The following is a 25,569-nucleotide window of genomic DNA, read 5'->3' on the forward strand; positions in this document are numbered from 1 at the left end:
TCTCCTATCAAGCAAGAATCGACGGTTCTATCATTTTTCGGTGTAGGTCAGCACACAAGAGCATAGCTTCTCCGCCTGAAAAAGGGAGGAGACTAAAATACCTACTTCCAGAACTGCCTACTTTGATACTCACCAGTCCCGCCTCAATGATCAGCGACGCTGCGGCTCATCACTTCATCAAGCAGGCACTCGCTGAGAGAGCATACTGAAAAGAGCACGACATATCGGGACTCTACCCGCTAACCGCGTGGACCGTAGACCCTGGTATTGACCACACCCACAGAATTCCCACTTTAATACTCTCTAATTCAGTTCTCGGCGATCGTTGCCTGGAGAAATGCTTACTGTAAACATCAGCTCTCGATCGTTTGTTTTCATGGTCCGTCTGAGTTGCCGGACTTAGGCCTCCCAAACTCCGAGAGTACAATTTTATATGGACGAAGCTGAGGTGTTCGACGTGTGCATGCATCACTTACACGCCGGACTTAAGATCAACACGGGGTTAACTACATGGAATGACTTTGGATCAGATGGTTTATTGAATGATGTTTTTAATCTGATTGTACTGCTTCGCCTACTATATAAGCATACAGAAATAGCTATGGTTTCCAGACGCAAAGCATATCCGAGCTGACCTATATCTCATAAAATAATCAGACTGTCAGCTGTCTTACAGTCAACATGTCTTTTACAATGCATCCCCCTCCAAAGAGCCCACTGGCCCGATATCGTCAATTGGCACCGACTGCCTCCGTTCGCGTTTCCCCCCTTTGTCTTGGGGCACTCACCTTTGGCGACCAGCTACAGGATCTTTACGGACAGATCACCAAGGAAGAAGCTTTCAAGATTCTGGATGAATTCTACTCTTGTGGAGGCAACTTCATAGACACAGCCAGCGCCTATCAGCGCGGCCAGTCGGAAGAGTGGCTCGGTGAATGGATGGCCTCCCGCGGGAATCGAGACGACATCGTTCTGGCAACCAAGTACTCGACCGGGTACAAGCTTCACCAAAAGGACCGTCTTCAGGTCAACTACGGTGGCAATGGCACCAAGAGTATGCGGCTCGCCCTCGAGGACTCTCTGAAGAAACTGCAAACCAACTACGTCGATGTCTTCTACCTCCACTGGTGGGACTTCACCGCTACTATCGAGGAGGTCATGCAGTCTTTGAACGATCTGGTGGCGTCTGGGAAGGTCATCTATCTGGGAATATCCGATGCGCCTGCCTGGGTTGTCACGAAGGCGAATCAGTACGCACGCATGGCTGGACTGCGTCAGTTCGTCGTGTACCAAGGCATGTGGAGCGCGGCGTTGCGGGACTTTGAGCGAGACATCGTTCCCATGTGCGCGAGCGAGGGCATGGGCATCGCGCCGTATGGCGTGTTGAATCAAGGGAGGTTCCAGACCGAGGAGGGCTGGAGAGAGCGCGAGAAGCCGCACGGAGGACGAAACTACATTCAGCCAACGGCTCGCGACAGGCAGGTTTCCAAAGTTCTGGAAACTATGGCTGTGAAGAAGGGCGTGAAGATACTTGATGTTGCGCTGGCGTACGTGCGACAAAAGGCTCCGTATGTCTTTCCCATCGTTGGCGCTAGGACGGTCGGGCACATTCGAGGCAGTATCGCCGGCTTGGAGGTCAGTCTGACCGACGAAGAGATGGAGCAGGTCGATAAGTCTTATGATTTCGATCATGGTTTCCCCCACACATTTTTGAGTGGCTCATTGGTCACCGGAGATCGTCCTTGGGGGGCTACCGGGCCGGGTGACACGTGGCTCACCAAGCAACTGGGAAACATTGAGTGGGTTGAAGCCCTCAAACCTCTCAAGCCTTAGGACTCTGTACTTAGAGAATCCGCAACCAGGTACTAAGGTCATCTCACAAGAGTCACTATTAACCTGTTGTGCGAATATGATGGGGGAGATAAAGCAAAAGCTGTGTTCTGGAGATCTCAAAACGTTTATAAATTGTCAGCTATCCACAAATGAAGTCTAGTCCTATTCGTTTCTTTTTCACTCCTTTCTGGTTCATATGTAACTGCCAGAAACAGCTTTTTGTTATGCTCCCCATCATGAGTTTCTGAATAAGGCCGGAAGCTACGTCAGTAAGAGGTAGGCGGGTACAAGGTGACATAGATGTTAACCAAAAGTAAAATTCAATAACTATCGCTAGATTTGGAGACAATATTTTGGGGCGTTATGCAGCACCTCATGAGACGTAGACAATAGCAACTCGCTAAGCAACGAAGTACAGCCGTCCGTCGTTTATACTCTCTTCGCCAGCTCGCCATAGCCGGCGAGGACACATTCTTCTCCATTCAATATTCTGAAAAGTTTCTTTCATAGGCTTCCAGACACGTCCCGAATGGCACTCCGTTTCACATCTCTCTATGGTGACTAAACTCAATAAAGTAAGCGTTCCGGAGTGCATACCTTAAGACCCACCAGCAGGCTAGGATATCACGAACTCACAGCCTTGATCGTGAGATAACTCCGTTTAAATCCATCGAGTCATTTGTTTTGCAACGGGCTGTGGGATCATGATGCAGTGGTTTAAATACATCACAGTCGATCGACTCAAAGATCATGATTTCCCATCGACGAAACAAATCTACCAAACCCAAGATCAGGATTCCGTCAGTCGACTCTCTTATCACGCTTCATAAAACCCGGCGAACCAAACAACTGCCGCCAGTTTACGTTATTTTCAAGCTGGCACTTCTGCTCAATAGCCCAACATGAAGGCACTCACGATCACCCCCAAAACACGCACCGTCGCCGTCCAGGACGTCCCGAAACCCGATCCCAAGCCCCTTGAGATCCTAATCAAAGTCCACGCCGTGGCCCTGAACCACGTCGACGCCCTCTACACAAAAAAACCGATAGCCTCCCAAGACTACCGTGTTGTTGGCAGCGACTTTGCCGGTGAAGTTGTCGCTGTCGGCGCAGACCTTGTCGGCGTTGATGATCAGCGCACCGAGGTCGGAGCGAGAGTTGCTGGGTTCGTTCAGGGAGGTGAGTTCAAGCCTCAAATCACTCTTCCAATATCCACAGTCTCCTAGTACTGTGACAAGATGTAACTGCGGTCTCAGCTGATACGTAAACGCCCAGCTTGCTCCGTCAACGAACGACCTGGCGCTTTTGCGGAGTACGTCGCGGTCGAGTACGATCTGACATGGGCCATACCGACCACCGTGACCTACGAAGCTGCCGCCACGATAAGCCTATGTGGTCTCACTGCTGCTCAAGGCGTATTCGCTCGTCTTCAGCTTCCCTGCCCCTTCTCCAGCACTAAAGGGTTTGATCCGTCTCAAGCTGCGGACAACAACAAACCCATCCACGTCCTCGTCTACGGCGCGACCTCATCCTTGGGCTTGTACGCCGCCCAACTCATCCGCTTGGCCGAAAGAACATCCGGAAAGAAGATCAAACTCATCGGGACCGCGAGTGCCTCGAAGCATGCCGTCCTCAAAGAGAAGCCGTACGAGTACGACGAGCTTGTTGATTATCACGACCCCGAATGGCCCGAGAAAGTGCGTGGTATTTCCGACGGCGGCGTCCAGTTTGCGGTCGACGCCGTTTCGCAAAGTCCGTCGGTGGAACTCGTTGAACAGACACTAGCAGAGGACGGCAAGTTCGCCGTATTCAGGAGCCCGGCCATCGGCGGCTTCGACCTGAACAAGTTGAAGAACAAGCCCGTCATTGGAGCCGTCTGGGAGGGCTTGGGGGCGGAGATTCAGTACCAGGGTACGTGAAATCGGACTTGGAGTGATTCAAGCAACCATTCAAGCCGCCGTAGTGCGATGGCGAATGATGCTGACAAGATGGTTTCATCCAGGTGCAACCATCCCGGCCAACCCCGTGGCTCGGAAGTTCACGACGGAGTTCTACAGCTTTCTCGGCTCCGAAGCCTCCTTGGGGAACGTGAAGTTGCAGCCGAACCCGGTGCGTCTGATTCGGGGTGGGCTGGAAGAGATCCCATCTGATGGGTTCGTGTTGTTGGATCCGCGGGGTAGTGGAGGACAACGTCCCCTCAGCACCGAAAAGGCTGTGTTCACAATCTAGATTTTTGAGATACTGATGGCGAGAATCAAACTACATGGAGATATGATGTGCTCGTCGCCACCGTGATTTGGAACCAAAGAGGAAGGGGAATGCTTTCGTCACACGTCGGCCGCCTCTCAGGCCTTGGCCAGCAAAAAAAGAAGCAGAAGGCCAAAATCGAACCGTAGATCTGGCAAAGAACAAAAAAAGACACGTAAGTACCGTTAGGTCATTACGGCTATCGAGGCCCCCCCAGGTAAAGGCGGCGGTGGCAAAAGCGTATATAAAGCTGCCGCTGTGGCCAGAGGCCAAAACCAAAAGACTGTTGATCCATAACTGAACATCACTGAATGACGCCTGCTTCTCAGGTGTCCTGGTTCCCTTTCTGTGTGTGGTAGTGGAGCAGTTTCTTGAAGTTGCAGAAGAAATTGCAAACCGGGTGCTCCTACCGTCCCAGTTACCTTACTGTTACACCTTTTATCCTTAATGCTACCTTCTTCCTTCCCATTTGTGACGTTCTCAAAAGACAAGCTTCTTTCCAACTGCCATAACTAAGGTAGTAACTAGTTAGATCTTTCCTTCCAGTTAGCCCTGCCCCATATGGCTTTCGATTATACTTTCCCATCCAGGCAAGTCCTTATTCTCACTCTCTTTCCTTGTATGGGTCTAAACCTACCTAATCCCTCAAGTACGGTCCTCAGAACACCAACCTACCTTCCTAACACATATCCTCCCCTCCTCCCTGAATTCCATGCTTGCCGCTTCCACTCCCCCAACTTCTTTCCTTGCATTCCTCTTCACCCTGACCTGAGTATCTAATCCGGTTGACCTCCTCGCTCCCTCGAAGACACCGTAGTGGCCTAGCTGGTCTATGGCTGTCGAGGTCCCCCCAAGGCCTCGAACGATCGTGGGTTCGATTCCCACCGTTCCTCCACGGCGAGGGTGCGGGTTACGTCTTCCCCTGGGTCCACCCAGGGATTGAGACGTAGTAGGCCACTGTGCTTTGCGAACTCTTTTTTGGTGCTTTTAGAATGGTGTCCTGTGATAGGGATTTGACTTTTGGTATCGCCTTTGGTCGTCGTCGTTGATGATTGAGATCCGGTAATCAACGTATTAGGATCTTCTTCGCAGTTGTTGCGAATGCTAAGAGACACTTCGTTTCATTCTCGGAAGAAGAAATGGGAAGAACCCAGAATCTGCACGACACCTATAAACGCTGCCGTCGGATAGCTGTATATTTAGCACGAAATTCTGAGCGTTACGGGCTGCCGAATGCGTATCGTCAACCCCCCTACTGGGTCTACGTCAACTCAAGGTTCTCAAAACGGTGCGGCGGTGCCAAGCAGTAAGCACACCTGGCAACCGTCTTCTCCAAGCCACCAACAAGCTCATCATCTTACCTTCGAATTCTGACAGGTCCCAGGCACAACCGGCCGTGGCGTGGGAGTCGCGACGTCTGATTGGTGTACCTTGACATACTCTTCTGGCGGATGCTGACCAACGTTTTGATATCCAATCATTCAGACCGACAACGAAAATAACAAACTAGGAGATATCCCCGCGAGACCCAAATCCGCACATAAGATTCATAGAAGATTTCGAGGTGCCGTTGGACGATGCGCAAATAAGGCTTTCGGTATCAGATGCATTGGACACCTCGGAAGCATGTTGTTTAGTGATCACCTTAATGGGATACTTTCCCACCGGCGACATCCTGCTCAAACCTAAATTACGAGTTTGGGTGACATCTATCATGCCTCATTCACGAAATTCATTTTAAGAATCTCTATCCGCTGTTCGCAATAACTTCACGCTTAGTGACGAGGTGGTGGTGAGAGGCACCCGGCAGTGCGGCCCCACCAAGCGGTGCAAAGGCCCACTTCCCTCCGCCAACATCAGGCGACACGACGGCTTCGGATGCAATCCGCTCCGTGGCAAAGTGCATAGCAGACGATTTCCCGGCCGACATGAATATCGAATCACAAAGCGGTCGAAGTCGACGTGTCAAGTGCACTGCCTGCCGCCGAGTGAAGTGTCCCCCAAGAAAGTGAAAGCCCCAGGCTTGCTGCAGCTTGCAGGCATCCACGCAAACAGCCGCCGTGCAACGGCGTCAACATCGAGACGCACTATGCTGAATGTAGTGTTTCTTAATGGGCTGATTTCCATTGGCCGGCTTTTCGAAGCTCCGGACCTCGAGGAGGGGGGACTTTGGTTGTTAGAGTTAGGTTTCTTACCCAAGAAGTGGTTAGCGTCATCCCAAAGGAACCCCCTTGCCATCAGGATTCAACACTAAAGTCTGACAAGCTACGCCCGCGATTGTGATGGGATCGCTCGCTTTTTTGTTAGTTGGAGTCCGGGGGCACGGGTCTGCCTCACACTACCGGCTTCGTGGGTAAGAGTGAAGGGTCCCGGCATCGTCTGGTATATCTGACGAAGGACCCCCCCCTTTCAACATCCGCCCGCCATCAGAACCCGAGATTTCCAGCATCTTTCGTCCAATCTCGATACACAACCGTCCGAACACACCGAACTGAACTTCGAGCAAGCACGTGTTACGCTCGACGACGAGACATGGCCAGCGCAAGCCCCACCGGCGAGATCGGAGGCATGGCGGCCAACGGCACGGCCAAGGCGGGGAGCTTCCTGTCCTTCTTCGCCGAAGACGTCCAGCGGTCTCCGATTCTGTATTCGGCTTTCGCGGTGATGCTAGCTTTGATCGTTATCGTGGGCAAGCTCTCGTCCCCGAACCTGGACGAGCGCGAGCCGCCGGCGATGAAGCCCCGGATTCCCGTCATCGGCCACCTGCTCGGGATGATCAAGCACCAAGCCCACTTCTTTAAGTCCCTCGAGTAAGTAAACCGTCAGTGGGGTGGAAGCGCGAGCCGAAGCTGAATGCGTGACGTAGACACAGGAACATGCCGATTGCCACGCTGCCCATCCTCAACGGCAAGTTGTACGGTGTTTGGGACCCGGTGCTGATACAGTCAATCTACCGCAATAAGGACCTCTCGTTTGAGCCGTTCGCGGTCGAGTTCGCGCAGAGGGAGCTGGGTTTTGACAACGACACGCTCAAGATTCTTTCGAATGGGGTTCTGCTCCCTCAGTTCTTCGAAGGCATCCATGCGGCCATGACACCGAGGAACGTACGGCGGATGAACGCGAACGCACTCAGGCACGTAGCCAAGGTGTTGGAGGACATCCCTGATGGAAAGGCGTTTGAGAGTGCCAACTTTTACGTGTGGGTGCGAGATCTGATGACCATCGCCACGGCTGAGGCGTTGTATGGCCCCGAAAACCCTATCAGGAAGGATGAAAGCTTGCTTGAGCAAGTTTGGTAAGCCTTTGCCTGGCGACAGCGTCCCATTTTGACCAAATATCTGACGAGCTTTTAGGGATTTTGACGCTGGTCTGGCCATGCTGATGTTGGGTGTCGTCCCGTCCATCACAGCCAAAAAGTGCTACCAGGCTCGCGCAAAACTGCAGGCCGTATTGGCCGAATACTACGGTGCCAACAACGATGACCACGAGGACGCGGGGCAGATCACCAAGAACCGCGCCAACGTCTTACGAAAACACGGCATCTCTGGCCACGACGTCGGCAAAATAGAGATTGCCCTGCTGCACGTATCGACGTCCAACACGATTCCGACGCTTTTCTGGTTCATCGCATTTGTCTTCACGCGTCCTGATGTCATCGCTCAACTGCGAGACGAAGCGGCGGCAGTTGCTACGCACGGGGAAAACGGCGAGGTCACCATCGACATCGCCGTTATAGATGAGAGGTGCCCTCTGCTGGTTAGTTGCTACCGCGAAGCCATTCGACTGTCCAACAAGGGTTCAGGCAACCGCCGGGTGATGCAAGACACGACCGTGTCGGATGGCAAGGGCAGGTCGTATCTGCTGAAGAAGGGCTGCAACGTTCAGGTCTCACACGAGGTGGCCCACAGCTTGGAGCGTGTCTGGGGATCCGACATGGACGTTTTTGTGGCCGATAGATTCGTCGACAGCAAGGCCAAGAAGGAGAACTTGGAGGCGGAAAAGCTGAAGAAAGCTGCGTGGGTCCCATTCGGAGGCGGGAGACATCTTTGTCCTGGGCGGAACTTTGCGTTTGCGGAAAACCTGGGGTTCGTGGCGTCGCTCTTGCTGGGGTTCGACGTGACGCCGCTGGACAACAGCATGAAGTCGACGACCGAGCCTCCAAAAATGGACCGCTGTCCAATGACCGCTGCCGCCGCTAAGCCGGTGGATAGCGGGGAGGGCTTCGGGGTCAGGGTCGAGAAGCGGAAGGGATGGGAAAACACCAAGTGGCTGTACAGCAGTTGATAGTCTTGGAGGATGACTGCCTGGCTGTGTGAGCGGTGAATGTCGATAAATGATCAATGCCAAATTGTCGATCTTTGATGATGTTGTGTGCAAAAAGCAGATATTCTTGGCACCAAGCGATGGTAAGATTCTCCATCACGATTGACGATGATGACGGAAGTGACTGATGGCCCCATTCGCGATGGATCTAGTCTCGTGTGGCAGGCCTCCGATCAGCGCGTGTTGACATCCGAGTATCGGAATGTGGCAGGATGGCGGTCGTGGCGACGTATTATTGCAGCTAGGGTCCCGCGGAGATTGGGTGGTGATGATGATGATGATGAAGGAAAGCTGGGAACCAAGGTCGAGCAGCCCCATTTCTTGGCCAAGACATGAGGTGGACATTGCAGCTGCACCAGCGCCAAGCTGGGGCCAGCTGTGGGAGCTGTTGGGGAGCTGGAGCTCCGGCAGGCAGGGCGATTGACAGCTGGCAGCCACAGCCACGAGAAGCAGCCACATTAATTGCAGCTTGACGTCATAATGCGAAGACCTACCAGAGACACTGGATCAGACCGGTCTTACAGGGAAAGCAGGAACGAGGCCTCTTTCCAGAAAAGTTGCTGCTGTTGACATTTTCCCGCTGTTCTTCGGTACCTATTAGAAATGTTATGATAATCGATTCAAGTTCGAGAAAACAAATACCAACCCAACACATACACACCCACACACATCGAGATGAGCTACGCGTTCCGTCGCGTATGCCTCCAACTGCCTGCCAGCTTCAGCACCAAGCAAGGCCCCCTATGTCGTCAAGCTTTCCGCCCAGCCGGAGTCGGCATCGGCGGCCGCATCCCAGCCCTCGCACGCGCTGTTGGCGACTCAGCTAATCGCCGGGAAGAGGTCGAGAATGCCAAGGCCAAGAAGACGAATCGCGATGATATGCACAGGGAAGAGCAAAAGGAGAAGGACGAGAGAGCTGAGCTGTTCGCCCTGAGGAAGCAGGAAGAACGGCCGTGGCATCGAGCAGGCAACGAGGTCGAGCAGCGAGTCTCGTCCAAAGATCCGACCAACGGCGATAAGACCCGCGGTACGCCCTGACTCCCGTCCCCTGTGCTTGGGCTGCCCTACGTATTGGATTCAGCTACTGACTCTTGAAAGGACGTCTCCTGACAACCCCAACGCGCCTATTGAAGCTCATCCTCCCGCTGCCGTTCAATGCCGAGCAAACCAGAACTACACAGCTTGTAGACCAGGACAGCAAAGACGATGACAAAGAGGAGATTGCGCCCCTTGCGCTCCTCGTCCACCCTCAGCAGCCCCTCTCCTATCTCGAAAGGCTACTCCAGGCGGAGATTCCACCCATCGATGACGGGCGTCGGGAGCGTATCCCAAAGATATACTTCAGGGCAGAGGCAGAGCACAAGGACGAAGGCAAGAAGGATGCGGGGGCCACAAAGAAGTCGGAAGGCAACGTCGCTTCGTACTCGGGTCTCGGCCACGAGGGTCCCAAGAAGGAGCGGGACGACACCAACTGGGTTCGCTGGAGCAGCAGCACCGAGGTCGGCGACTTTATCAGAGATGCTGCACGCGGTCGCGAGTTCTCCATCGGCATCGAGGGCTACAGCCAGGAGCTGCGCGTAGCGGTACCTAGTTTCAACGACCGAACCTACTACATGCGCATCCGGCTGCGCAAGATGTCGCACAAGGTCGAGCAGATGGCGAAGCTCAAGGAAGAGTGCGACACCCTCGCGCATCGCGGCGCCCATCGCATCGCCCAGGGCGGCTTCGGAGTGCTACTCGGTTGGTGGGGAGTGGTGTACTACGTGACGTTCCACACCGACTTTGGCTGGGATCTCGTCGAGCCGGTGACGTACTTGGTCGGTCTGACGACAATCATGGGCGGTTACCTGTGGTTCTTGTACATCAGCCGCGAGCTGAGCTACAAGGCCGCACTCAACGTGACGGTCTCCAAGCGGCAGCAGGCGCTGTATCAAGCACGAGGCTTTGACCCTCAGGTGTGGGAGCATCTCGTGCAGGAGGCGAACTCGCTGAGGCGCGAGATCAAGATGGTAGCCACGGAGTACGACGTTGACTGGGACGAGACCAAGGATCTCGGCGGTGAAGAGGTCCAGGAGGTGCTGGACAAGGAGAGGAAGGACGCGCGACGCAGAAACGGCGAGGAGGACGAGGAAGAGGAAGACGACCGCGCGAAACGCGAGCGAAAAGAGCAAAAGAAGCAGGAGCAGAAAGCTCCAGCAGAGGGTGACGGCAGTAAGAAGGCGTCATAGTCATGGGGTGTTTACCCGTTTCTCAGTGCGATACCCTGTACATCATAATATCACCTTGCATCTCGAGCATGATAGACGTTAGCAACATGAGCGTTCGATTGTTCCATCTGACTGAAGCAGACAAAATGAGTGTGTGCTCCAGGAAGAACAGCCCACTTCAGCGTTTTCTCGGTGTAGACCGGTGGAGTGTCGGGCGAAGGCGGATCGGGTCGGCCTCACCGAGAATCCCCACATGCCGCCGGTGAAGACGACTGCGGGGACCGTCCCTGCACGTGCGCTGACTTGGCAGGGAGCTTTGGCCTTTCCAGGGCTGTCCAGTGCTCTTAGCATGCTCTTAGCAGGCAGACCAGTCCCTTATCGGCTGGTATCACCCCGCCGCGGCGCGCCAGCGGGAGAGCTTCACCCCACATGATTAACGCATCATCATGCCACCACCCAACCAACACCTCTGCGTTTGTCAGAATCTCCCAATTCTTCAAATGGCCCGTCCTTGAATGGCTGCTTTGGTTTTCTAGAAACGGTTCTAGAAGGCTTCTCCAGATCTCGACAGTCGCATGTGCTTCTGGGGACATCATCGCGACGTCTTGTGGTGTTGGTTTTGTTGAGACCGAGTACCTACTTAAAGATATCAGTCCGCGCCCTCGGAGCTATCGACCCCGCCCTCTTTGTTTACTCCGGATTACTTACTACCTCCTCTTCTGCAAGAGACATCATTCTGAAGCAGGAACCCGATCACAAGGCGAATCATCGCAGTACTCGCACACCACACCGACTCACCGCGCCCGAGGTGACCCCTCCTTTCCCCTCCTGTCTGCCCTAAAGGCGTAAGGGCCTTAGCTCCGCTCCACAGACGGAACCCAGAACCCAGCACCCAGACCTCAGCATGCCTCCCCAAATCATCCACCTGCCCGATGGCCAAAAGTTCACAGTCACACCCGTCTTCGCTGGTCTCTTCTTCAAGTCGCACGATCTCACCACCCACAACAACCCGTTTCCGATCGGCTGGACCATCGTGCTAAACACCGAGGACGACGATGACGACGACCCCGAGCCACTCGGAAATGGCTCCGTCAACGGGGAACAAGAGCCCGAGCGCGCACCTCGTCGCCATATCCACAGCTTCAAGCAGCCGACGCTCCAGAACGACAACCTCTTCATCTCGTCCATCTCTCAACCGTCGAGCTCCGAGTTCAAGCCCGCCGCGAGCCCTACCCGTCAGATTGCCATGATGCTCTGGGTCACCCTCTACTGGTACTTCCACCAGACCCGACCTTCGCCGTACCTCGTTACCAACGCCTCGCGGCATACCCCCGAGGCGGCCAGGCCCAAGGGCGAGTGGCGCATCAACATCAAGCGCGACGGCGTACTGCGCGGGAGGAACTTGATCCCGAAGCTGGAACGCATGGGCCTGATTGCAACTATGGACTCGGCCGTCGGGACAAGGTTGGAAGATAATGGGGATGAGTGGTCGCAGATGTTTGTATCGCGGCGCATGTTCTGGCAGATTCCGGGGCGCCTGTTCCTCTTCACCTTGCAGAGGAATAGTGCTGGAGGATCTTTCCCAGACTCGCCAGGCGGCAGCCGACCGACTTCACCCGCATTCGCCGACTCGAACCATTCTCGACACATCACCCCGATACACTCCCCGCACCAGTCGACGGGTAGCCGATTCGAAGTCGACCTGCCAGGAGGCCCGCCGCCAATGTCCCCGATGACGATGCCGAGCTTCCCCATCAGCCCGTTCTACTCGAGCTCGCACTTACCAACGTACTACCCACCAGCGCCTCTGATGTACACGGTCACGGACGGCGTGCGACACCCCATCCGCCCGAAGCCAGGCCGTATGGGTGAAGTGTTCTACACCCGCTACATCCCGAGCGCCGGCCAGTACCTCTCCTTCCGCGTCGCCTCCCTCGCACCGAACGCCGTTCCCTACCTTGGACCCGTGGGCCCCAAACCGGTCGAAAACTCTCACCTGACGACGATGTCGGATACATCGCTCCTCCAGAAGTGGCTCGCGAATCCTCGTGTCCAGCAGTTTTGGGGAGACTACACGCCGGGGTTCCTCACCAACGCGCTCAGTTCGAAGCACTCGTTCCCCGTCATCGGGATGTGGGACGGCGTGCCCTTCGGATACTTTGAGATCTACTGGGTAAAAGAGGACATTCTGGGCCAGAAGCTGGGCAACGACGCCGACGACTGGGACCGCGGCGTACATCTCTTCATCGGCGAGGAGTGGGCTCGCGGGCGGGTGCTGGCGTGGCTGTCCAGCTTGGTGCACTGGTGCTTGACGGACGACTACAGGACGATGCATGTTTGTCTGGAGCCGCGGATAGACAACGCGAGGTATGTTCCGCGATTTGACGGTACGGAGGATCGATGCTAACACACACGTCTGCAGGTTTCTCCAGCATTTGCAGAGCGCAGGCTTCGCCAAGGAGAGGGAGATTGCGTTTGCCCACAAGCAGTCTTACTTTATGCGATTGAACAGGGACGCTTGGGACGGGCCGGGCTTATGATGGACTTGAAGATTTGATTTTGTTGAAATTTACTGAAAAGGTGGTTGTCGAATTGCTGCTGGAGTTGATCTATTTGTATGATTTTGCATGAAGCGAGCGATGAAGGACTTCATATACATGATATAGGAGATGCGCAGTTTTCACCTCATCTACGAGGTCGAATCAATCGAAAAGTAAATCACGCATGCCTCTCACACATTCCCATTTGACAATTGCGTGCTCAAAGCCCAACACTCACCAAGACTGCCTCGGGACCAGCTCCGCCGATCGGTGTTGTCACCATCACGACGTCATTGGGTCGCGTGGTCTGGACAGGGACTCCTAGCCCAAGACCCTCGTTAGTGGTGGGCCAGTGACAATCCATCCAGCCAGGGTCTAGAGTCAGGTCACTCACTGACGCACGGCAAACTCCGGTCGCTGACCGCTGAGACACGGTTATCTTGTGACCGACCTCCGACACCCGAAACTCTCACCCATCATTCCATCCCATCTCGTCCGCGATAAGACGTCCTCTCCCGCCGAACGTCTCTTCTCGATGCCTCCTCGAGAAAGGTGACAAGAGACATGACCGGCCGCCGATCTCCCTCGTCCTCCGGCCTCCTCCCCATGCCCGGCTCGCCGTCCTCGTCCTGGGCGCTCTACCGCGCCCGCCTGTCCGCCATCTTCCGCCATGCCGACACACAAGTTATCGTGGCCTTTTGGCTGCTCGGTGCGTTCTCAATTCCCTCGCGATCCCGACCGGAACTAACAGCAGACACGAACGCAGGCCTGATCAATAACGTCCTCTACGTAATTATCCTCTCCGCCGCCCAGGACCTCGTCGGCTCCTCCGTCCCGAAAGGCGTCGTCCTCCTCGCCGACGTCCTCCCCTCCTTCTTCACCAAGCTCGTCGCACCCTACTTCATCCACCGCGTCCCCTACGCCCTCCGCGTCGTCGTCCTCATCGCCCTCTCCGTCTGCGGCATGCTCCTCGTCGCCCTCACCCCGCCCGAGAAGTCCGTCGCCGTCAAGATGATCGGCGTCGTCATCGCCAGCCTCTCCTCCGGCGGCGGCGAGCTCAGCTTCCTCGGCCTCACCCATTACTACGGCCCCATGAGCCTCGCCGGCTGGGGCAGCGGCACCGGCGCCGCCGGCCTCATCGGCGCCGGCCTCTACGTCGTCCTCACCGACTGGTGGAAGTTCAGCGTCCGGAACAGCCTGCTCTTCTCCGCCTGCCTGCCATCCGTCATGTTCGTCAGCTTCTTCCTCATCCTGCCCAAGGGCCCGCTGCAGACGGGCAAGAAGGAGTACACGGCGGTCCCGGAGCAGGACCTCGAGGACGACGAGGTCGAGGGGCTGTCGCAGAACGCGGCGTCCTCGGCGCTCCTCGCCCCTGGCCCGGGCGTCACCTCGACGGCGTACCCGGCCGGCAGCGGGCACCAGCACCACCAGCACCACGACGCCAGCTTCGAGGCGAACCTGCGGCGCGCCAAGCGGCTCTTCTTCCCCTACATGCTGCCGCTGCTGCTGGTGTACATCGCCGAGTACACGATCAACCAGGGTGTGTCGCCGACGCTTCTGTTCCCGCTGTCGTCGTCGCCCTTCAACGAGTTTCGCGAGTTTTATCCCTTCTACGGCTTCTTGTACCAGCTGGGCGTCTTCGTCTCGCGGTCCTCGACGCCCTTCGTGCGCATCCACCGCCTGTACCTGCCCTCGCTGCTGCAGGTCGGCAACCTGGCGCTGCTGACGGCGCACGCCATGTTCGACTTCATCCCGTCCGTGTACGTGGTCTTCGTGGTCGTCTTCTGGGAGGGGCTGCTGGGCGGCGCGGTGTACGTGAATACCTTTGCCGAGATCATGGAGCGGGTGCCGGCCGAGGATCGGGAGTTCAGCCTGAGCGCGACGAGCGTGAGCGACAGCGGGGGGATCTGCGTCGCTGGGTTCCTGGGGATTTTGATGGAGGTCAGGCTTTGCGAGTGGCAGGTTGCGAGGGGGCGGGATTGGTGTCGGAAGATCAAGGTCGGGTAGGCGTGGGTTTTTGGAGTTAGTTAGCAAATACCACTTTCTGTTTAATGTGCTACACGGCAGAGTCGGATCGCAGTTGGAGTGAATCGTCTGGTGTCGTGTCTAAGTGAATTTGGATGGTGAGTGCCACTAATGATTGTTTCTAACGGGTGGAGATGGACGGAGACGTAACGTCATCATCCAGGCTAAATCAGTCACATCATCATGGAATACTTATGGCCAAACAGCAGAACAGCGGATGGCAATGCTCGAATGGCCTCGTTCCGGGTGGTTGTTGCGATAACGACGCTGAATAGTACATTGACCTGCTTCCACTGCGTTTCCCTATACTATGCTAGATCTCTACCGTGCAGCGTTAGTTTGGACACTTTGGGGGATTCTTCAAATTGGTCTGGCATTAGAGAGAGTGACCAAGGAACCGTCTCTCTGCATGAAAGAATCTCCGAACTTGAGGCATGGGTAAACACACGATGTCCAGAACTTGAACGATTCACAGCTGGGTTCTAGCAAACCGCTCCAGAGGAAGGCCAAACCTGGGCTCGCCCCGGTCAAATCCGACTCGGACGATACGCGCTTCGTATTCCCGAGCGCCAAGTTCTGAGGTACTCGCAGAGCCGCGTCGGAGATTGTCAAAGGGATCAAAACCACGAAAGCATGGGTTTTGGAGATGGACATGTCGGTAAAGGTCCGAGAGAGATGGATGGCGGCTGCGTGGCGTGCCAAGCTGATCTGATAAGGTACCGACTGCTCAGCTCATGCAGCTCGTGGGGGTCACCGCCGATGAGAAGCAAGAGGCGCCCAGAACAGGGTGGTGCCGAAAACGAAACACAACAAACGTATAACCGAATGAGTGATTGTTTCTACTACTGTTGTGACATCTTCTCGTATCATGTTTGATGCTGTTGTCCGGAGGTAGCTTGATAACCCCCTGAAAGATGCCGGCCCGCTGTGATATGGCGGGCCACCTCAGTTAGAATATCTCACCTGGCTCATCTCACTGGATATTTATTATTCAACGTCTCCCAGAGTGAGTTGAAACACGACAGGCCAAGGCAAGGGACGTCCCGAGAGTGGTGTCAGTTAATTACTAGGTAGCGACCGAGCATGAGGCTGTTCCGACGTCAGACCGTTCACAGTGCTATCGAGAGGGCCCCACAAGTGAGCTCTTCCTGGCACGACGAAGGCAACAGCTCACAAAACATGCCACTCCCACATCTCATTCAATCTTTCCCGTCTCCCTCGCCGTCTCTGCGTTTTCATCCAATAATTTGCATCCCGAGTCAGGGAGGGACCCGGCATGGTCGAGCCAGAGATGGGCTCAAGATCGAGCCAGTTTCGCGCTGCACTGGCCGCTTGTGGCGCCGTGTGTCGACTGAACCAAGGCCCGGCCGTGACGGGTGTGAGTTGTACAGGCTGTGTTTACTCACTATGAGATGAGTGGTCGAAATGACTGCACCCGAGAAATTTTCATCGCCTTATTTTGTTGCTGGGCTTATTTTTATGGTGTTTGCTACCGCTTTACTTCATATGAAAGGGTCTCTCGTTCCGGTTCATATTCGCCCAGAGATTTGCCATCTGATTCTTTGCTTTTGTCGTTTTTCTAAAAGTAGATTTTACCAGATTGCGCAGATTCTGAGACCACTTGGTTTTATCGTATGGGACGGTTCGTCTTGCCGTATTAAACCAGCGCCTTCAATTTGATACCTTTACCAGCGCCCCCTTCAAATCACCTCACTTCAGAGCCAAAAAAAAGTACTGCGACCTGGACGGAAACAATAGGACTGCCAAGCCGTTCTAGATTTTCCCAGATTTGCAAAACCGATATTTTACGCCGCATCTTATCGGACCCGACTGCACCTTCCCACATCCCCTGCCAGATTTTTGAATCCGACTCGACCGAAAGACCGACCGAGCTTGTTACTGCTATCATTGTCGTCGACGACGTCCCCCTTGTTGCCGTCGTCTTATTTGGTCACGATAAAAAAAAGCACAGATTTCCTCTTTTCCATTTATTACACGCCACAAATCGATTCCTTCGACTGGTCTTCGTCTTTTTTATTTCGGCATCGGCAGAGTATTTATGAGCACCGTCTTACTCCAACAACACGATCACCAAGCTACATCGCCAACATGGACCTCGCCACGATAGACGTCACGAGCCCCTTCAGCCGCTCCTTCCACAAGTTCCGCGATCTCCCCGCCGAGCTACGCATCCGCATATGGCGTCTCGCGACGCCCAAATCGGCCGTCGTCGAGCGCGCCGTCGAGAGCACAACCATGTACGGCCTCCGCCGCCACGCACCGATACCCGCCGTTCTCCAGGTCTGCCGCGAGTCGCGGGCCGAGTTGCTCTATGAGAGCGACAGCCGCCGCGGCGCCAGCGACGAGCAATTCGAGATCGTGTATCTTTCCAAAGAGGACCGGGAGAGTAGGAAGGGTGCTTATATGAACTACGCGAGCGACACTCTGTTGATCTACAGAGGTGAGTTTCTCTCTTTGACGTTAGACGGAAGTCGACGACTAACGAAAAGCAGCTCCGCAACGCGCCATCATGCCAGACGCCTCCAACTTCGCCAATGTCCAGAATCTCGCCATGGAATGGGGTCTGAGACCATGCTGGATTCAGGGACAGTGCCACGTCGGCGTGAAGTTCATACAGCAGTTCCCGGCGCTCAAGACCCTGACCCTCCTCGTCAACTTCAAGCTCGAGTCAGACCTTCCCAGCTCAGAGCCCCGTAGACACCGCGAGCGGAGGCAACAACGCCGCGCCTTGCACGAGATCAAGAACTGGGTTTTGGACGCTGTCAAAGAGCAGGAGGGCCCTGGCTGGACGCCTCCCGAAGTCAGAGTTGTGCAGAAGACCAAGTACTGGAGCGGCGCGCCAACGTCCCACGACCACAAGCTCAGGTTCTAGTTGAGCAACATTCCTGGCCGCCGATTTGAGTGGACGCTTGTGGTAGTCATTATTTTGGCGGGCGCCCGCAGCAACGGCGAGGAAGTGTTTGATTTCTTTAATGTCTCTTGGATGTTGGCGCCAGTGTTCCGCTAGTGAGCCTTCGGGGAGCAGAACTCGTAGACGACGAGAACGAAAAAGTCGCTGAGGAGCAGGACTTAGCGAAGCATTGGCGTTTTTGTTTCTGGGATGCATCGGACGGCGGCGTATTAGATACCAATCTTTTCTAGCGGGAACCAAAATATGACTCTTCTCTTCACACAACGGTGTAAAGCATTCCGTTCCAAGCTAAGGCGACGATAGTAATAACGAGGCTTACGGCAGAAAATGCAACTGGAAGGAATCGAAGCCGAGTCATGACTTGATGTCCCATCTCACCAAGCCGCCGACGGTGACCCCCACGAGCTGCATGAGCAGTGCAGCGGCCCGCTCCTTGTGCAGCTACGACAATATAACGGCAATGTTCTAGAACACAGTCCAGAACTTTCAGCTGAAAAAAAAAAAGCCCGACCATAAACCGTTTGATTTGCCATTGCGCTGATTGGCAGCAGTGGCATTTTGGGGAATCCTGGAGTTGGAGTCGCGAGGGGAAGAAACGACGCAAGGGCGTTCCGGAGATGATGTACCTATGACGCACTCCGTAGCTCACGAACCCCCTTGCCCTGTGATCGTGCCGTCACTGATTGAGCCGCTTCGAACTTCAACTTCAATCATCACCCGGTGCATCATTTGCCTCATTTCGGAATCGTCGATATCAAAACCAGAGAATAACTCAGAACCGCAAAAAGACACAAAGTCACCCCTTCAACATCCAACTCTGCCGCAAACCCCACATACAAACCATCACAATGTCATCAACACGAGCCCTCGCCCTCCGCCGCATCGCGGCGTCTCCCAGACCCCTCCCCCGCTCATCGCTTCCCGTCGCCTCTCTGAGGCAGGCCAGGTGGGAGAGCTCCAAGTCCAAGGACGGAGACCTCGGCGGCCCGGGAGGCCAGGAGCCGATTCCTTCCAAGAGCGGCCCGTCGCAGAGCTGGTGAGCCAGAAAAAAAGAGAACCCGTTCTCCCGTGGAACTTTTCGCTGATCTGATGACAGGCCTACTCTGGCTGCTATCGCTGCCGTGGGATTCGGCGTCGGCTCGTACTTGGTTCACCTGACGGGGAAGCCGAAGGGTTCGACGACGCCTGAGGGCCATTTTGACGAGCTTGCGAAGAAGGTCGTGCCGGGCAAGTAAGAGGTTGAATGTGCAGCTGCTACCGAATGTCTTTAGTTCTGGGTTCGTTGTATGATGGGTATACGACCATTAGGGGCGGCAGTTGGGGACAGATTGGAAGCGTGCGAAGCAGAGGCTGTAAAGCCTGCAAAAGCTTGTGTAATGTCTCAATGAGGACGATAGTTCGCCAGTACGGCGATGTACTTTGTATCAATAATCAAATGGTAAAGACTGGTAACTTCTCAGGACATGAAATTCCACGGGTCGCGCGAAGTTCTAGCCGACTTCGATGTCACATCCAGAAAGACGAAGTAGCCGTGAAGCCTCGACAGGCCATCAACAAGCTCCAACCGCACGCGTACAGTTGCGTCTTTGAAATCTTATTCTATCGCTCTCGAGAAGTTCTAGGTTCTGTAAAGGGTGTTCCAAGAGAATTGATGCGAATGTGACCAAGTCCTCGCGAGGAAAGGGAAGACAAGACGTCTACCCTCCCTCTTGATGCAACTACACGCCGGCCAAGCCAGAATTTCCCAGCTCGGAAATTAACTTGATTCACCGCTTTTAATAACATTACGCCCTTTTACACATTTAGCTAAATCTCTTTCCTTCTTAAAGATCATAACAGCATCGCCAATCCCATGCGGTGGGGAAGTGGCTCAGCCATGCTTCTTCCGCCGCAGCGGTTGCGAAGCCCTGGCCTCAGAACTCACAACGTTTGGGTCTCCAGAAGACGGTCAACTCATTCATTCAAAGCCTTCATTTTCACTGAATGTTCCACTCAACTGTTTTGATTTCTCAAAATACAAGATCGTGCTAGTCCGGACGCTTCATCGTCAATGTCCAAGATGTGGAGCCCGCGACAAAGCCTCTATGGGTCACTTGCGCTCATTTGCAGCCATCACACCGAGCGGGGCTTTAGCCCTGTTACTCCCCTTGGTGTAGTTGGTTCATCACGTTCGACTGTAATGGTTACATTGTCATCGAAAGGTCTCTAGTTCGATTCTGGAAGGGGAGAACCTCTCTTTTGGCATTTTGATCTACCTCATCTAAGTCGGCTGCCTTTTCTCTTTTTTTTGTCAGTCTAGGCTACGTCTCCTGCGTCTTGTTCCCCCCCGCTTTCTCCAACAAAGCCACACCGGTAAACAATACGTCTATGCTCTCTTACTTCTGCTACTTTTCGCTGTCTTTCCTGATCGCTTTTCTTCTCTTTTTTCGTTGCAACCACCTACCGATGTCCATGGGGTTTCATAAAGTACTGACCAAGCTGGGCCTGGCGCCAACAACGAGCACAATGCGGAAGGTAAAAGTCCAGGTCACCTTGCGGGAAGCTGCCGTTGGGGCAGTAGGGCTGCATTTGAGCGTCTAGATCGTCGGAGACGGCAACCCAAACTTGGTGAGGGCAAGGTTTGGGGAGGACGTAGGACGAAATGACGCTGTGGCACTGGCGGCACTTTTCGAGGCAGTTGAAGGTCTTGCACATGGTGATGGCTGGTGGGGGTTTGGTGTGCTGGTGCGTTGACTGGTGGTGATGCTGGGAAGGTTGAGATATTTCTGATTTTATATGCATTTATACCGGATGAAGAAATTGTTTTCTTGCTTTGAAACATTTCGACTGCATGCTCTCTTAGTGATTGTAGTTGAACAATTGACAGCTTCGGCCGAGGAAAACGAACAAGGAAGAAGCTCTGATTCAGTCAACAATACTCTCAATACATGATTGCATTATACGCATTATTAATCAAGACATTCCTGTTATTCTTCAAACAATGAGTGACTGCCGTATATATTGATTTCTAAGGCTTCTAGATATCAAAGTTGCCTGTGATGGACTAACTTGCCAATTACACTTTGAGATGGACGTTTTTGGATGTTGTACGTCACGTTATATCTTTGAAATTGTTTACCCATGTCAACCATAAAACATGGACTATCACGCATACGCATTCTCTCTGACAATATATGTGCCCTTGCACGTTCATCTCGGACTACTTACCCGTGCTTCTTGAGGTTCCCCGCCATGCTGGATGAATTTCCCGAATGTTTCGGTCCGACTTGTGATGGTGCAAAAGGTCTTTTCCAATTAAATAGTCTCTAATACGCGTAAACGCTATCGAGCTTGAAGCAATATTTCAATTCAGAATTATTGAATGAAGATCTCCAAATGCAGTAAAGGTTGCATCAGATACGCGTATTACACAGCCGGAGTTGGGGATATCTCCGAGTTGCGACTTGCTGACACTGAGGGCTCTCCCCGCTCAACAAACCCGTGCCATCTCAAGTTGGCGTTAGCGTCCTGGGAATGACCATGCTTTCGCGGGGAACCATGTCATCGAGTCGTGCGAACATGTGAATGTCAACCAATTTCCCGGAGCCGATTCGTGGGGAAATGATCTAGAAAAGGCCCCATTGCTGATGATACTGGCTTGAAGTCACCTTGATCGGCTTGTATCCCCGGCACTTCACGCATACCCCATGGGGAAGAATTAGCCACTGCAATAGGTTGGATAGAGCATGTTTGGCTACGTCAACTCGCAGAACTTCAATTACACGACGCGTCTCGCCCGAGAATACTGGCAGTATATAAGCCGCGATTTGGTGATGTTGAATGGAAACGGAAATGTGATCGATTACGGCTGATGGACCACCTGATGTAACAATGACTTCGATGACTAGAATGCTTCCGATTTTCATAGCTCTGCAAGCAGCCAGCTACGTGGCGGCAGGGCCTGAGTACAACTTCACCTTACATGTTTCGAAACAGAGACCAGAATGGGCAGAGAAGCTTTCGCCGAACCTCGCTGGCTTTAGTCTCGAAATGGACCGGTGGCCGGACTGGGCTGGCCAGGAAGTCGGCAAGCCCAACGAGTATTTCAACCAACTGCTGCGAAACCTGGGCGAACGTACAGGACACATGCCTTTCCTCAGGGTCGGTGCGAACTCGCAAGACAGAGCCACGGTTGACCTGAGTCTTCAAGTCATGAACAAAACGTTTCCGCAGCCCACGGAAGAGGTTCCCAACCCGGAAGCTGACCACATCTTTATCGGCCGCGACTTCTACGCCCTCTCGGGTAACCTCCCAGCCGGCACTCCGTTCATGTGGGGTCTCAACCTCAAGGCTTTGAACAAGACTGAGACTGTTATCCAGGCCCGACTTCTGGCGGACACTTTTCAAGGAGGTCGTGCCAACTTGACAAAGAATGTGCACCTTATGGATGTGGAACTGGGAAACGAACCTGACTTCTACGGCCCGACGCGAACTGGCCGCAATGGTCCATATGGACCAGAATGGGATGTCTTCAATTACACAGACACCTGGGTTAAGTATGCCGAGGCTGTTAGCAAAGAGATCGAATTCGGGGAAGCTGGGTCGGACAAGCCGAATCTCTCACCAGGAGCTTTTACGGGCTTCAACGCGCCGGAATGGACACCCGTTGGGCCACTTCAAGCCGGCCTGCTTCAAGACGCGCAAGTCAGAGCCAACATATCCCAATTCACGGAGCACGCTTACTCTGGTGGATTCGACCCTCGGAGGGTGGTCAGACCCGGGGAGCTGATGAGCAAGGTCTCTGTCCGCAACAACATGACGACAAGGACCTCGGGCATACGTGCTGTGAGATCTGTGGGTTTGGACTACGTTCTGGTAGGTTTACGCCTTCTCGAAGCCCGGATTACACGGTGCTGATGCAGCTCAAAATGGCGCAGGCAGAAACGAATTCTTATGCGAAGTATGTTTATCCATCATCTTGATACGAGTATAAAGCTGACACGGCGCCAGCCACGGTCAGCCCGGACTTAGCAACACCGTCGAAAGCGCCCTGTGGGCGACGGACTGGCTGCTTCTGGGAGCCTCTTCCGGCATACAGAGACTTCATTTCCATCACGGCGTAGGCTTCAGATACAACCTCATCCAGCCCACGAACGACTCCGACGACGGTCTCAACATAACTCATCCGCACATCTTACCATCCTACCACGCCTTCTTGATTGTGAATGAGGCCATTGGGAAGTCAGGTCGGGCATACGTGGCCGAAATTGCCACTACGAACCTGACTCTCACGGCGTATGGGATCTGGGAGGAGGAGAAACTAGCTCGCATCGTGGTTCTGAACACACAGATTTATCTCGGTGGGCCGGAGAAGCCCAGCATCAACGTCGATGTCGGCAAAGTGGTCGCGGGACAGCGGGCAACCGTCAAGTTCCTGGTCTCTGATAATACCACTTCATACACAGGACTGTGAGTGAAAACCTACCCAGGGGTGAAGGCCCCTTCCGCTGACAGAATGATAGGACTTGGGCGGGCCAAAGCTTCGAGACCCTGTCGGGTGAGCCTTCAGGGGCTGTTGTCGAGACGGATATTGAGAACGGACGATTCAACCTCCCGGCATCGTCCATCGCCCTCGTCAATCTCGAATCTGGACACTAATGTACTTGAAGATAAGCTACTCTGGAGATGACAATACATGTAGCGCCATGCATTAGGGGGAGCAGCAGGCTGCGTCGTGTGGTCATCAATTTTAGATTCAGCGGGACAAACTCATTTGATATCATCTATTTTACACTCTAACATACTTGAATACAACAGTCCAGCACAGAAATGCCACATCAGTACAATCACTTGACACAACTCAGAACTCGGGTCCATTGATCCAACGATTGAAACGGTTTCGAAGGCCATGCGCACTTCGAGGCCGATCGGGACCTCCCAGCATCTGCACGATGTCCAGGTGGTCGTTTCGCGTTTGCTGGTGATGATTCTGTGAGCCAGGGTAAGGCTGGCGGGGAAGAGTCTGCGTTCGCCGAGGTTGAGAGTACGCATGTGGAGATTGGTACGGGGGAGGGTCGTGGTGCGGTGACGGGGTTCGAGGGAGGTGTTGCGGCTCGGTGCGGACACGACGAGGTTGACGATACTGTTCTGGAGATCCACGCTCATAGTCTGAAGACGGACGACTTCGGTAAGATGGGGGTGGCTGAGAAGGCATCCGAGGAAGAGCACGGGGCCGTGTAGGCGGCGAGATCGCTCCAGGCAGTGGGAGGTAACGTTGATGTGGCGGAGTGCGTTGTCCCGGAAGTTCTTGTTCGTCTCCTTCTACAATAATGCGAGGGTTGGTTCTGCAGTCGGTGCATTGCTGTATGTAAGCCTCTTCGAGATGTCGGTGGAGAGTTCTTTTGCACCATTGGCCTGGTTCTCGGCCTGATCGAGGGAATTGGTGCCATCCCAGGCAACGCTCCAAGTCGGCGTTGTAGAAGAGGGTTTTCCCGCACTTGAGGCAATACTCGACGTCTTGGTTAATCTGACACATGCTTGTCGGTGTATATGGATGCAAAGGTTGATGAAATATCGACTTACTTCTTGAAGTTGTGGTAATGATTCTGCTTGTTGTGAGAGATTGATAATGACATTCAACAGGTTGAGGAGGAAAGTTGACGTGCTTTTAAAGTTGACGATTTGACCGGAACTTCTCTAGAATCAAGTTAAATTGATGCTTTGTGTGAGGACATAGCCTTGTTCCGCTGGGTCATTCGAGGGCTTTCTTAGATGGAATAGGAATATCCATCAAGGCTTCAGCAATAAAGGAATAAACTCGAGACAAAGGCTCAAAATTTACGTGAATGCTCGGGCTAAGAGACTGACTTAGAAGAAGCTGGTTACAAGCACTCATACATTCATGATCATTCTGGCAAAGAAAAATGAGGCATCTTAAGAACAAATGTTGTATTTTGTAGTTATCTTGAGGTTTCAAAATGAGTGTCAAACGTCAAATACCTGATCTCGAAAAGTCGATCCAAAACATTAGAAGAGGTTTCTAGACACAATCATACTGGAGCTGGTAATTAATAAAATGAAACAAATGCAACTTGGTCATGTTCCTCAAAGGCACTAGGTGCAGTGTTGGACGCAAATGCTTCTCCTCGGCCTGGGCTTGTTCCGTGTGATTCGCACGTGGGCGGACTTTGCTTATCAAATACACCTAATTCCCGCTCTACAACCTTCTTTTTGCAATAAATTCAGGCTATTCAGATTCTCGAGTACAAATCTCTGACTGTTTTTATGAGTTATGAAATAATGAAGAGGTCAAATGGTACATGTAGGTTGAGGTACCCCTGAAAGATGCAGTCTGTTGGTCGCTCCGGAGACGCCGAAAAGTTCTCTAAGCAAATCCGATCGTATTCCAACCAATCAGTTTCTCAGGACGTCGAGATACTTATACCTAAGTACTGGCGTAATGAAGAATGAACCGCGTTCCTTT

At 53.7% G+C, this 25,569-nt stretch overlaps 8 protein-coding genes across 8 annotated transcripts; all 8 read left to right on the top strand.

Moving 5' to 3' along the window:
• Window positions 1-735: 735 nt before the first annotated feature.
• On the top strand, window positions 736-1,833 carry CkaCkLH20_04260 (uncharacterized protein; the record flags this gene model as incomplete). Its single annotated transcript, XM_038886979.1, has 1 exon — window positions 736-1,833. One exon carries the CDS (start codon window positions 736-738, stop codon window positions 1,831-1,833), a length of 1,098 nt encoding a protein of 365 aa, XP_038747683.1.
• A 902-nt stretch (window positions 1,834-2,735) lies between these two features.
• CkaCkLH20_04261 (uncharacterized protein) lies at window positions 2,736-4,062 on the top strand (the record flags this gene model as incomplete). Its single annotated transcript, XM_038886980.1, has 3 exons — window positions 2,736-3,012; window positions 3,109-3,744; window positions 3,836-4,062. The coding sequence occupies 3 exons, from the start codon at window positions 2,736-2,738 to the stop codon at window positions 4,060-4,062; spliced, it is 1,140 nt and encodes a 379-aa protein (XP_038747684.1).
• A 2,550-nt stretch (window positions 4,063-6,612) lies between these two features.
• CkaCkLH20_04262 (prostacyclin synthase) lies at window positions 6,613-8,364 on the top strand (the record flags this gene model as incomplete). Its single annotated transcript, XM_038886981.1, has 3 exons — window positions 6,613-6,890; window positions 6,947-7,375; window positions 7,434-8,364. 3 exons carry the CDS (start codon window positions 6,613-6,615, stop codon window positions 8,362-8,364), a joined length of 1,638 nt encoding a protein of 545 aa, XP_038747685.1.
• A 714-nt stretch (window positions 8,365-9,078) lies between these two features.
• CkaCkLH20_04263 (uncharacterized protein) lies at window positions 9,079-10,631 on the top strand (the record flags this gene model as incomplete). Its single annotated transcript, XM_038886982.1, has 2 exons — window positions 9,079-9,430; window positions 9,502-10,631. 2 exons carry the CDS (start codon window positions 9,079-9,081, stop codon window positions 10,629-10,631), a joined length of 1,482 nt encoding a protein of 493 aa, XP_038747686.1.
• An 883-nt stretch (window positions 10,632-11,514) lies between these two features.
• Window positions 11,515-13,150, top strand: CkaCkLH20_04264 (uncharacterized protein; the record flags this gene model as incomplete). Its single annotated transcript, XM_038886983.1, has 2 exons — window positions 11,515-12,977; window positions 13,033-13,150. The coding sequence occupies 2 exons, from the start codon at window positions 11,515-11,517 to the stop codon at window positions 13,148-13,150; spliced, it is 1,581 nt and encodes a 526-aa protein (XP_038747687.1).
• A 564-nt stretch (window positions 13,151-13,714) lies between these two features.
• Window positions 13,715-15,157, top strand: CkaCkLH20_04265 (golgi integral membrane protein; the record flags this gene model as incomplete). The annotated part of the gene is made up of 2 exons (XM_038886984.1): window positions 13,715-13,859; window positions 13,917-15,157. The coding sequence occupies 2 exons, from the start codon at window positions 13,715-13,717 to the stop codon at window positions 15,155-15,157; spliced, it is 1,386 nt and encodes a 461-aa protein (XP_038747688.1).
• A 2,127-nt stretch (window positions 15,158-17,284) lies between these two features.
• CkaCkLH20_04266 (uncharacterized protein) lies at window positions 17,285-18,068 on the top strand (the record flags this gene model as incomplete). Its single annotated transcript, XM_038886985.1, has 2 exons — window positions 17,285-17,636; window positions 17,689-18,068. The coding sequence occupies 2 exons, from the start codon at window positions 17,285-17,287 to the stop codon at window positions 18,066-18,068; spliced, it is 732 nt and encodes a 243-aa protein (XP_038747689.1).
• Window positions 18,069-18,955: 887 nt separating this feature from the next.
• Window positions 18,956-23,744, top strand: CkaCkLH20_04267 (uncharacterized protein; the record flags this gene model as incomplete). The annotated part of the gene is made up of 6 exons (XM_038886986.1): window positions 18,956-19,143; window positions 19,204-19,338; window positions 21,995-22,961; window positions 23,024-23,046; window positions 23,097-23,555; window positions 23,609-23,744. 6 exons carry the CDS (start codon window positions 18,956-18,958, stop codon window positions 23,742-23,744), a joined length of 1,908 nt encoding a protein of 635 aa, XP_038747690.1.
• Window positions 23,745-25,569: the final 1,825 nt, after the last annotated feature.

The sequence above is a fragment of the Colletotrichum karsti genome (assembly GCF_011947395.1).
Source record: "Colletotrichum karsti strain CkLH20 chromosome Unknown Scaffold11, whole genome shotgun sequence".
NCBI lineage: Eukaryota > Fungi > Ascomycota > Sordariomycetes > Glomerellales > Glomerellaceae > Colletotrichum > Colletotrichum karsti.